This window comes from Penicillium oxalicum, chromosome VIII, assembly GCF_001723175.1.
Source record: "Penicillium oxalicum strain HP7-1 chromosome VIII, whole genome shotgun sequence".
NCBI classification, from domain to species: domain Eukaryota; kingdom Fungi; phylum Ascomycota; class Eurotiomycetes; order Eurotiales; family Aspergillaceae; genus Penicillium; species Penicillium oxalicum.
The window spans coordinates 6,412-18,712 of NC_064657.1; the positions used below are offsets into that span (position 1 = coordinate 6,412).

General features: G+C 41.7%; 1 protein-coding gene across 1 annotated transcript; it reads right to left on the reverse strand.

Annotated features, from left to right (window-relative positions):
• On the reverse strand, nt 1–1,783 carry POX_h09381 (uncharacterized protein; the record flags this gene model as incomplete). Its single annotated transcript, XM_050118137.1, has 2 exons — nt 1–1,268; nt 1,381–1,783. 2 exons carry the CDS (start codon nt 1,781–1,783, stop codon nt 1–3), a joined length of 1,671 nt encoding a protein of 556 aa, XP_049964924.1.
• Between the last annotated feature and the right edge of the window lie 10,518 nt (nt 1,784–12,301).

Sequence of the window (12,301 nt, forward strand, 5' to 3'; positions counted from 1 at the left end):
TCATTTCTTTTTGCCCCTACGACTACGTGGACCGCTTCTTTTAGCTCTTTGCTGATTTAGTTTGGTACAGTAATACACCTGCAGCGCAGATGAAGTTCGGCCAGGAAAATGATCCGCAATTTCCTTCCATGTCAACTTCCGTTGCTCTTTCAGTTCCACCAGCAAGTGCTTCTCGTGGGTTGAATAGGTCTGACTTTTGCCCTTCCCGCGAGTTGGACGGGCTGTGCTTATAGACCGCTTGGAAATTCTACCTGGCTTCTCGAAGGAGTTGGGAATTCTCTGCGCGGGTACGCATGTTCTCGAGCGGACGTTGTCGGGCATGAGTGTGAAGAAGAAAGTGGTCTCTGATCCCTGCGTCTCGATGGTAAGAATTGCCCGCCCAACAATATCTCGATGCTCGAAATGCCCGGTCGATGAGCCCATAGAAGTGTCGTGGCCATGGCACGGAGCGGCCGTGCTTGGGAGGCCGTGTTTCTCCTTTAAGGAGTCCTCAACGTCAGAGAGTTCCGATTGGATTATATCGCTCGTCAAATCTTCGTCCGAGAAATCACCAAGGCCTTCACTGCCTTCGCTCCGATTAACATCTGATGGAATAAGTTTTGTCTTTAGGCGTACACTCCGTACAGGCCTAGGTCGTGGCGGAGGAATAACTACAGCGATAGCCGTGTGGTACTTGTTGCGAGTACTGTCTCGTTTTCCTGCCCGGAGCATTCGCTGTTCCTTTCCTTTGCATCTTCTCGGATCGGGAAAAAAGGCTTGAACGCTAGGCGTTCTCGAATGAGAAATAACGGACTCGTGCCCGTTGGCTTGTTCGAGCTCCATCGAATCGGGCATGTCAACAAGGAGCGGATCGACTGGTCCAGAAGGCCCTGAGTCAGCCACAGTTCTGGGGGAGCAGTCTGAAATCAATCTGGTTTGCCTTGCTTCTTCATAATCATGCGAACAGTTGCCTAGATAATCCTCTGGGGAAGGAACGTAGCGGTCCATATCGTTCCGCCTCTTAGAAGCAACATCTGAGCAGGATGAGACGGAAGAGAGCGCGGTGTTGGGACAATGTTCGCTACATGCAGTAGACACATCGGGCATATCCCAAGCGTCAGCGGGAGTAGGAGAAGGTTGATTCCGTCTCCACGGAACATTTTCTACTACATGCGACTGCGTAATCTCAGGGTGCGAGATTGCCGAATCTGGTAGAGGAACGGCGATCGCAGGGGACTGAGGAGGCCGTAGAGGGCTCGTGCACCTTGGTTGGGATCTCGGGAAGATGTCTGAACAGTCCGAGTCTAAGCTTCTGCTTGAGTTTGCACTAAACAATGACCGAGCTGGATTCAAAACTGATTAATAAAATGGAATACAGCGCAGCTCCGAACTTTAACTTACAGTCGCTAGGCGAGTTTTCGGCTGAGTTATATAGGCCGTGACAGTCTAGCCCCCGTAGCGAGGGACAGGCATCTCCGTCGCTAGCGTCAAGTGTACATAGCAATGGCATTGCCGCCCCACAGGACCTCGCCAGTTCGAGGTCAAAGATGTTAGAGGAGCCAATCTCATGCTGATCCGTTATATCCTCCGTACTAGTGGCCGGATGGTCGAACCCCATCGGGACCACTGCCAGGTCGTCGGTTGCCGAAGAGACACATCCAATAGAGAATGCGGGTTGCTCGTCTGGTAGCAAGGCATTAGAACCTTTGGAGCCTTTCTGGCTGCTGTTCAAGGCAAGATATGGCGGTTTTGCAGGCTTCGAAGGGCCGTGGTAGAATTGTATATTATCAAGGAGCACCGGCATGGTCTCAGATCCAGAGAGAAAAGAGGTGGACATAAACAAAGCGAAACGAGGCAAATGGACTACCAAACCGACCTGGGCAGACGGTCTAAATGATCCTTTTATAGCAGATCCAAGCATCCCCCGGAAAACGACATCTGGCGGCGCTATTCTGATAACGACCCTGCCCCGAACAGGAATTCAGGCCATTGGACACAATCGGCCGGCCCTGAACCGCTTTGGTACATCTTACTCGTTCCTTCTCCTCCTGTGTGGGACTCCCGGGGCTGGCTTCCAATCGTGTCTGGGAATCGTGTCTCTTGCATACACAACGTGCAATGAGGGGGGCCGTCCGCTTGCCTGACTAGGGTGTACAGATGCTATTTCGTCAGCCTAATGCCTGGATTGCCCTCCCGCGGTCAGGTTGCCAAGGCAGACGGGGCTTCCTTGTTCAGCTCCAACCCAAGTGTAACATCGGAGGGCTGTGCTCCAAGGTCGAGGAAGACACAGAATTACCTGCGGCCATATCACAAACTCAAAATCGGCGAAGAAGCTCTCATCGTCGAGGACACTGCCCACACCAGGCCCACCTGGATGTAGGAATCACGCCAGGGTGACCAGACGAGGAACTAGATGCGCAGAAACCGGCCGCTTGGAGGCGCCACTGCATGGCTTGACCAATCACCCCATCGACCGCCGACCATACCTCAGCTGACGCGCACGGCCAGTTAGCTTGTGTTTCAATCCCAGGTACGCGCCCTGGTCCCTTCGCTGCGGAACATACAGGAGTCGTACCCTGGGCCAATAGGAAAAAAAGCGCATCACTCGAGGCGAGCTGGGAAGACGAGGTGGCTTGAGGTTTCCGAAAACCGTGCGGGGCCATAGATAACAGGCCAAGGAGTGATGGTCGTTCGTGTTCAGGGGAGCGTCAGTGGTGTGACACGTCATCTGAATCACTGTTCCAAACTCGGAGGTGCGCATCAACCCCAGAAATCGTCTGCTCTCGACGATCGCTGCGTAACCGGGTACAGGGACAGGCTAAACATAGGACCGTTCAGTGACAGAGGGCATTGGAGAGGCGTTGGATGGGCAAAGCTTCACTCCAGCGAATTCAATAGAAACAGGACGCGTAGAATATGGGTACTACGTTTGGCAAAAGCGCTCGACCGGGAAACCATCAAAATCAGCAGGTCTGACGAGGAGAAGGGGGCGGACGGCGTCATGGAGGGGTTCCATCAGATGGTGCGAGTACAGCCCGGATGATGTTGCCAGAAAATCCCTCAACTGGACGGGGTCTTGCAATCCGCCCGTGATCGTCGATCCAATCGGACGCATCGTGGAAGTGTTGGAGGGGGGGAAGGAAGACGAGGGAGAGAATGGCGACGATGGAGCGACGCACCTGGGATTTATACACTCGCGACGTCGAGTCGCACGGCGGTGAAGGGATGGGTGCACCCGTTACGGATTAGCGCAACGACTACACCATGCTGGGCCTGCGCTAAACCGTAGTGAGGGGGAGTGGGGGCGGGCGCTAAACCGGGATTGGGAGGTTGCCATTTCCGGCAGCTGGGGCCCAAATGGAAAAACTACTAAGTAATATAATCTTTATTTATTATATTATAATTAGTAACGTTAAGGACGTGCTTAAGATTTTTAATATACTTAGTAAATTTAATCTAGTAGTTACGAGAGTTTATTATATAGTTCATCTCTTTAGAAACTAATTAGTATAACAAAATTTAAATATTATAAGAGATCTTTACTTATTAGTCTATCTCTATTAAATTAGTCGGGGGATAAGCGACGTTTTAGTTAATAAAACGCTATAAACCCTTTTAGTAAAAAACCCGGTATATATTATCTAACTAGGAATTAAAGTCGGTAATATCCTTAAGGGGATTAAGTAGATTAAGCTGATATTCTTTAGGTATATTAATAGTTTAGTAGATTATACCCTAGGTAGAAGAACTAGAAATATAGTTACTATAATTAACCTATATAGTAACGGATTTAGTAAAAATAGGATCTTAGCGTTTCGCTATCTTCCTAATTAGTAAAACCGAAGGTAGTCGTAGGAGGATAATACTACTAGGTACTAAGGATACGCGAGTAATGTTACTGTTACGCGGTGCCGACTGATCACTGTGAGTTAGAACGTCCTAGGCTGATACTTACCTGCTATCCTAACTTCTAATCCCAAGACCTAGTCTCTCAATCGTACCGTTGCTTCGCAAAGCCTTACTACGGGTTGGATCCTGTCGAGTATCTTGCAAGACGTGCCAGAGGTGCGCGCTAAGTAGGTTAATTACTAAGTGTTACTACTAAGTAAATCCCCTACCTATAGGTTAGGTTTGTCTTAGAGTTGAACCGTGGAGTGCAAAGTGCTTCAAGGTAGTAACCAAGTAATAATATGCAATTAATCGCGAAGAACTAAATACATAATGCTAAAAAGAGTGTCCTTATATATCCAGTCCTTCCTATCACTAATAAGTCGAGACTTATTACTAATACGCTAGGACTTATCACCGATAAGTCTATCCTATTACCGATAGGATATAGTTACGTGCGGGTTTACCGGGTTCTTGTATTTATAGTATAATTCCGGTGCTAGTAAAATAGCGGCTATTTCCTGCGTCGCGCTAACCGTCTTATAGAGTAAGAGGGTATCGTTTATATTAGTTAGCTATAGGCTGCTTCTAGTACCTGCCCTAAATATCTCCTCCTCGGGTCCCTCGGGGCACGCCTAAGTATACTAAACGTACGTAATAACGCTATTACCTAGTGTCCGTAGAATAATTAGTCCTTAGTCGTTACTTAAATAACTACGGCTCCCGCGCTTCTTTAAGGTCCGTAATATTATCCCCTCCTTCCCTGTCCTTTATCCTTAAAGGATTTAAGCGTTAGTATCCCCTTAGGTTTATTTACTATTTTTCTGTTTTCTCCCTATTTCTTTTCTTATAGCCTATTCTGCTAACTATATCTTCTAAGGCTTCTATTCGTAAGAACGCTTTAACTCGTCGTATTAAAGACGAAGATTTTTAATCTATAATTCCTTGCGAATATTACGTTCGCTTAAAACGAGTATATATTCGCGCCGATTATTCTGATCGCTATAGTAACTACGTACGCGCTAGCGGTAGTATAAAGTATATAATACTGTCTCCTTCGTTTACTAATACGGAGTAGCGTCGTTTAGTTAAGTCTTAAAATTAAATTAAGGAGGAGGAGGAGGCTATCCTAGCTAAGCTCCTTCGGCTCCGAAAGCAGAAACGTTTATTACAAAAACGTACTAGCGATTTTATCGCTCGAGACTTTAAGGAAGTCGCCGAGTTAGAAGAGTTAGAGCGTCGCGAGGTTAAAGAGCGCGAACGCCTTAAAAAAGAGAGGCTCGAACAAGAGCGTCTCGAATCCGAAAAATAAGCGTACTATAGAGAGTACCTATACCGCGACTAGGGTTCCTTTATCTGCTATAGCCGACGGCTAAGTCCTTATAGCGTTATTAGAGGATCTTACTCTAACTTAGTTATTAAATAATCCTTCCTTTTCTTAGGCCGACCTAGATTCCTCTTAGTTAGTTAGGAATACTAGATCGCCCTCTCCTGTCGGTAAAACCGTCGAACTAGCTAGTAGTAGCCCCTTAGGTTCTTAATAGGTTCCTATATATTTTCTAAGGTATCGTATCCTTTCTACTTTACTAAGTAGTAAGGCTTTCCGCTAATTTTGTTAGTATCTAGGATTTCTTCGACCTTATATTTATTTTCGGTTTCTTCTCCGATTTCTACGTTAGTAGCGATTTTAGCGTTCTTAGGTACTTTTTCTAATAATAAGATATAAAATATAGTATAGATATATCGTATACTATTAGGTAGCTTTAATTAGTAATTAAGCGGTCCTGTTTTTGCTTCGATTTTAAATAGTCCTAATTTAAGGTAGTCGAGCTTTGCGCTAGGTCGTATAGTACGAATATTACGTCGTAAGAGGTAAACTTTCTCCCCCTTTCGAAAGTCCGGCGCCTCCTAGCGCGACTAATCGTAGTAGTTTTTTATACGCAGATTAAGAAACTCGATATCCCTTATTAGTTACAAATATAGTTACTTAAGCCTAGTCGCTAGTAGTCTCGACGATTCTGCGAGTAGCTATTTTCCGATAGTTTTCCCGATAATAGTAGGATTAAACCTATAGTTAGCGAAGAATAGTATTTTCTAGTAGTAGTATATATAGCGTTATTATACGCTAACTACGCTATTAGTAATAATCCTACCTAGTTATCCTGTTAGTAATTAACGTAGTATCGTAGGTATTATTCTAGAGTTTAGTTAACTCTTTCGTTTATCCGTTAGTTTACGGGTAGTACGCGATAGAGAGTCTATACTTAATACCGAGTTAATCCGCTAATAACTACTATATATTCGATATAAATAGTTTATCTCTATCCGAGGTAATCTTGCTCGGTGTTCTATAGTTAGCAAATATATATTTAAGTATAGGTTAGCTATCTATCGTGCATCGATAGTTTCCGTTATCGGTATTATATATACGTACTTAGTTAGTCGATCGACGACTACTATTATTATATTATTTCCTTCTAAGACAGGTAACTTCGTTATAAAGTCTATTGTAATCTATTCCTATAGTTATTATAGTACTTCGGCTAATTCTATCTCTCCGTATAGTGCGTGTCGTGACGTCTTGTTTCGTTAATACAGTTATATTACTAAATATACCTCCGGACTTTTCTGTATAGTACCGGAATATAGTAATTCCGCGTGATCTTTTCGATAGTTTTTTCGATACTAGGGTATCCCTATATTAGTTCGTCGTGATATAGCTATATAATCTATATTTAGAGGTTTCTAGGAACGTACACTAGTCTATAAATATAGACTAAGCTATTATTCGTTAGGCTATATTATTACCTAGAACCTTTTATAGTAATTTCGGTCCGTATACCGTCTCGAATCCTTTCGATCTATTCGTCGTTCTAGACCTCGCTAGTCGCTACGAGCGTCTAGTAATTATAGACGATATTTCCTTCGTTATCTTTTACTAAGATTACTAGTACTACCTCCTTAGTACCTAGTTTATAGTCGGGTCGTCGACTAAGCGCGTCCGCGACCATATTTTCGGTCCCTTTATAGTACACATCTTGAAGTCGTATTAGGCTAAGGTCTCCGCCTATCTAGCTTATCGCCTTATAAGTTTCTTCGTAGTCGTAAAGTATATAAGATTATAGTAATCTATCCGAATAATTACTATATACTTAGCCCCTTCTAAGTAGGCTCTCTATATCTAAAATACTAATACTATAGCTAGTAGTTCCTTATCGTATACGTTATAGTTAGTTTCCGCGGGTATTATCTTACGAGACTAGAAAGCGATAGGTCTAAGCTTACCGTCTTGTCCTAGTTATATAAGCTATACTCTAAGCGCGAAGATACGTTAGTTTCTATAATAATTAGTATATCGTAGTTAAATATAGCTAGGATCGCTTCTCCTACCTTTTTATTATATATTCCCTTGAGTACAGTAAATAATTTTTCTGCTTCTTCGTCCTACTAGAACGTATCCCCTTTTTAGTAAATCGTATAGTCCTACTATATACTTTAAGTACTACGATTAATTTTCGATAGTAATTCGTAAGTCCAAGAAAACTCTATACGTCCTTAACGTATATTAGCGTTAGCTATTCGAGTATACTCTTAACTTTATCTTGTTCTATTCCTAGTCTGTTAGGGCTAATAGTATCCGAGGAAACTTGTCTGTTAGATATAAAACTCGTATTTCTTAAGTTTAAGCGTTACCTCTGCTTCCCTAAGTCGTTATAGTACTTTCCTATTATACTCGATATATTCTTCCTCGGTTTTAGAGAATACTAGGATATCGTCGAGATACGATCACGAACTTATCGAGATCCTTATAGAATATAGAAGATAAACCGTTAAAATAATACGGGTGCGTTAGTAAGACTAAACGGTATAACCTTGTACTTATAGTACCCGTATTTGTTCTAAACGCCGTCTTCTATTTATCTCCTTCCTTAATTCGGAGTCGATTATACGCGTTAGTAATATCGTACTTACTAAAATATTTCGCTCCTTAAATAATATCTTAGATTTCGTTAATCAACGGTAACGGTACCGGTCCTTAATCGTAATATCGTTAAGCTATCGGTAGTTAACGTATATTCTAAGTTCCTCCTTTCTTCGGTATAAATAGGATTAGATATCCTGCTAAAGATTTCGAGTATTAAATATTCCCTTCTTAAGGTTATCCTTAATATATTCTTCTAGTATCGCTAACTCTTTCTGCGATATAGGTAGATCGGTATAAACTTTAGTTCCTCGCTATCCTTAATCTTTATCTTATAGTCGAACGGACTATACTCTAGTAGCTTACTATTTCTTAGTAGTATAAATATATCTTAGAATTCCGTATATTCCGCTAGTATTTTATATTCTTCTTCTAGCCTTCTATAGCGTATAGAGCTATTACTATATCGTGAACGAGGATATATTCCTCTAGTTCCTAGTCGGTTATATTACTTCCTTACTTAACCGTCGCGATATCTTATATATTAATCGTGTTTCTGTTAGGCCTACCTCCTAGCCGAAAACTCCTCTTAAGTTCGCCTTCGTAAGGGTTCTTATAAGCACCTACTACCCTATAGCTAAGTATCGTTAGCGTATTTATTTCCTTCGGTCTATTTCTCGCTCGTGACTCGATAGTTATACCTAAAGAGTAGGTTATTAGTTTACTAGTTAATATTAGGGTTATACTTCCTTAACTAAGGAACGCCTAAAACGATATCGTACTATCCTAGTAGGGTTACGTCGAAGTTAATAATTTCGAAGTAGTCTCTAATAACTATTAGTAGGGTCCGCTTTCGTAGGTAATCCCTAGTCCGAGTCTTTCTCCGTTAAGTCCGATAATTAGCACGACCTAGGGTTTTTCTTGTCCTTTAATCTAATAGCGGTTCTTGTACCTAGGATCTATAAAGTTACTAGCTACTCCCGAGTCGATTATTACTATAGTTAATCTAAGTATATATTAGCCGTAATCCTTATATATCGTCCCTATACTATCGCTACGAGTTACCGCTATTTCGCGTAGTTTTCTTTTTCTAAACTAGACTCCTGCGTATTCTAGTTTCTAGTTAGGTTTCTTTTCCTATTATAGAGGTCTAGGTTCGAGGCTCCTCTCGACCTTCCCTAATACGTATACCTAGTATCTATCGTCGTAATAACCTACTATGGCTCTAAGATCGTGCTAAGGGTATCGTGCGTATCCTTTATATATACCTTAGGTTATTATATAGATATTGTTCTGTATTCTCTTAGGGGTTTCTTTCTTAAGGCTATATAGTAGTATCCTTCCCTAGGAACTACGGTAGAGTTTCTAGGATTTCTAGAGTTCCTAGGTTCTCGCTTAGTATTCCGGGTCCGTCGCTCCTTCCTAGGTTTCGTAGGATAACTCCTAGGAGTCGTAGGGTCCTATAGACCGTACTAGGTCTACCTTAACTCTCGATATTCTCCTAATCTATTTCGGGAAATTCTTCTGTCGCGTGCTCTGCGCTAATTAGGCCGCGGTAAACTATATTTCTAAGGTTCTAGGGGTTATATCCTTAGTAATTTATCGTATTACTTCCGCCCGTTCTTCGTAGTCGTCGAAGGTATCTAAGGTTTTACCCTTCTTAGTTTAGTTCCGTATACTCGCCTAGTCCCCTTCGCGGGTAGTAGCGATACGTACTTCTTGCTATTACGTAGCGGCGTCTTAGAGCTATCGTCGTAGCTCGTAGCTACTAAGGCGGAACCTAATCGTCCTAGGTTACCCTTATTTATTATAGCCTTGCGTTATTACGTCTTTCGCTACGCTTACGCGCCTATAGCTTTGCGTATTATTGTGCTTTTCCTTGTACTTACGCGCCCTATACCCTGCTTTTCTATATTTAAAGTATAAGTTATTATCTCTTCGTCGTTTCTCTTTATTACTTAGGAGTCTCGCTACGTCGAGCTCTATTAGCTTTAGTCTATAGGGGTCGCTATTCCTTATAGGTCTGTTTAGTCGTTTATCGTACCGATAGTATAATAGTTAGCTAGTACCTTAGCGCTATCCTTTAATTTCCCTTTTTTCTATTTATCGATCGTATAGGCGATTATCGATTCGTACTACTACGTCGATAAGTTTTTCTATAGTATCTAGTCGATCGATCCGCGTAAGCTCGTCCTTAATATAGGGTTTAAGTCCGTAGTCGTAGTACGGAATTAAAGTATAGTCTTCCTATTATAGTATCGCTATAAGTTATATAAACTCGGCTGTATAGGCGGATACTAACCTAGTTTATCGAATTCGTTTTAATTTGCGTTTAGCTATCTTCTTAGTATTAATATCGCTAAAAGTTCGTTCGAGGTGCTATCGAAACGTAGTATAGCTACTAAAGATTAATTACGTAGTCGTATTCTATTTATCGCTATCTTTTTCGTAGTACTCGCGGATATATAGTTCGAGCTAGTCCTATACCTATCCTTGTAGGTAGGCTAACACGAAAATAACCTTGCTACCTTCGCTAATAAGGCGTCCTTTATTAACGTCGATATAGATATCTATCTATGTTAGGAATCCTCGCAATTTCTGTCTGTTACTATCGAAGGTCTTAGCCTTCGGGAGCTTAGGTACTCTAATAGTAGTTACTAGGGCTAAAGCGACGACTTAAGTATAGAGTTACTCTAAGTAGTCCTTTACGCTTATCGAATAGATTATAGTTCGCGCCTAGTTAATTAAGGTATTCTCGAAGTTATCCGACGATAGTTTTAAGATTCTGAATCTCTATATTACGTTCGTCGTCTAAGTCGGGTTTATTATCGTGTTCGAGTAGGAGTTTTTCCTTTCGGGTACTATCGTTACCTACTATAATAACTATACTTTACGGTCTAAAGATAGGGCGATTAATATATTACGCGGTGCCGACTAGTTACTATAAGTTAGAACGTCCTAGGCCGATACTTACCTACTATCCTAACTTCTAATCCTAAGACCTAGTCTCTTAATCGTACTTTACTTCGCAAAGCCTTACTACGGTTAGATCCTATTAAGTATCTTAAGACGTGCTAGAGGTACGCGCTAAGTAGGTTAATTACTAAGTATTACTACTAAGTGAATCCCCTACCTATAGGTTAGGTTTATCTTAGAGTTAACCGTAGAGTGCAAAGTGCTTTAAGGTAGTAACTAAGTAATAATATATAATTAATCGCGAAGAACTAAATATATAATACTAAAAAGAGTGTCCTTATATATCTAGTCCTTCCTATTACTAATAAGTCGAGACTTATTACTAATACGCTAGGACTTATTACCGATAAGTCTATCCTATTACCGATAGGATATAGTTACGTAATAAGTTACTAGTTACTCGTACTTAGGGTGTAATTCTAGTGCTAGTAAAATAGCGGCCGTTTCCTGCGTCGCGCTAACCGTCTTATAGAGTAAGAGGGTATCGTTTATGTCGGTTAGCTATAGGCTTTCTGGTGCCTGCCCTGATATCTCCTCCTCGGGTCCCTCGGGCACGCCTAAGTATACCGAAACGCACGTAATAACGCTATTCCCTAGTATCCGTAGAATGATTAGTCCTTAGTCGTTACTTAAATAACTGCGGCCCCCGCGCTTCTTTGAGGTCCGTACACTATCCTTTCTATTTAATTAAGAAGTATATTTCGTTTTCGATTTCTTATTCGTCCTTAATTTCTTCTACCTTATACTTATTATTATCCTCTAGCTCGGGTATTAGTAGGGCTTCCTCCCTTAATACGGCCGTTCGCTTCTAGGGCTCGAGGAGGGAAATATAAAAGACGTTATAAATTCGACTATACTATTCGGGTAGTACTAGCTAGTAGGCTTACTTTCTAATAGTCTTTATAATCCTAAATAGGCCGATAAAGCGAGATAATAGCTTCCGGTTCGTCTTAAGTCGTAGATTCTTTATAGATAGGCCTATAAGGATTCCTTTCTATAGGGTCTTGGATTAGTAGTTTTTGTTATAGTTTTTAGTTATAGATTCGGCCGCTAATCGCTAGTATTCTTTAAGGTGTTCGCGGATCTGCTCGAGCTTCTGTAACCTTACTATAGCAGCCAGAACTTTTATATTCTTAAGCCTCGTTCTTACCTCTATATAGGTCGCGCTAGCTAGTACCTCTCTTCCTAAGGTTTCGTCCTCGAAACCTTCCCGGAAGTCCGGGAAGTAGCTAATTAGCGCCTTAAATAGCGAAAGTCTGATACTTAAATTTTTTGCGTTATTATACGTATACTCCGCTATCCTTAGCAGGGATAGCTACGCGGTCTAGTCCTCGTTCGTGAAGTATTATAGGTAGTACTCTAACGCCTAATTTATTCGTTCCGTTTACCTATTAGTTTACGGATAGAACGCTATAGATAGCCTTAGGCGGATTCTAGAGATATAGCAAAGCTTTATCTAGAACTAGCTTATAAAGATTAGGCCTTAGTTACTTACGATTCCTTCTAGCTATCCGTATTTTAGCTTTACCTTGTTAT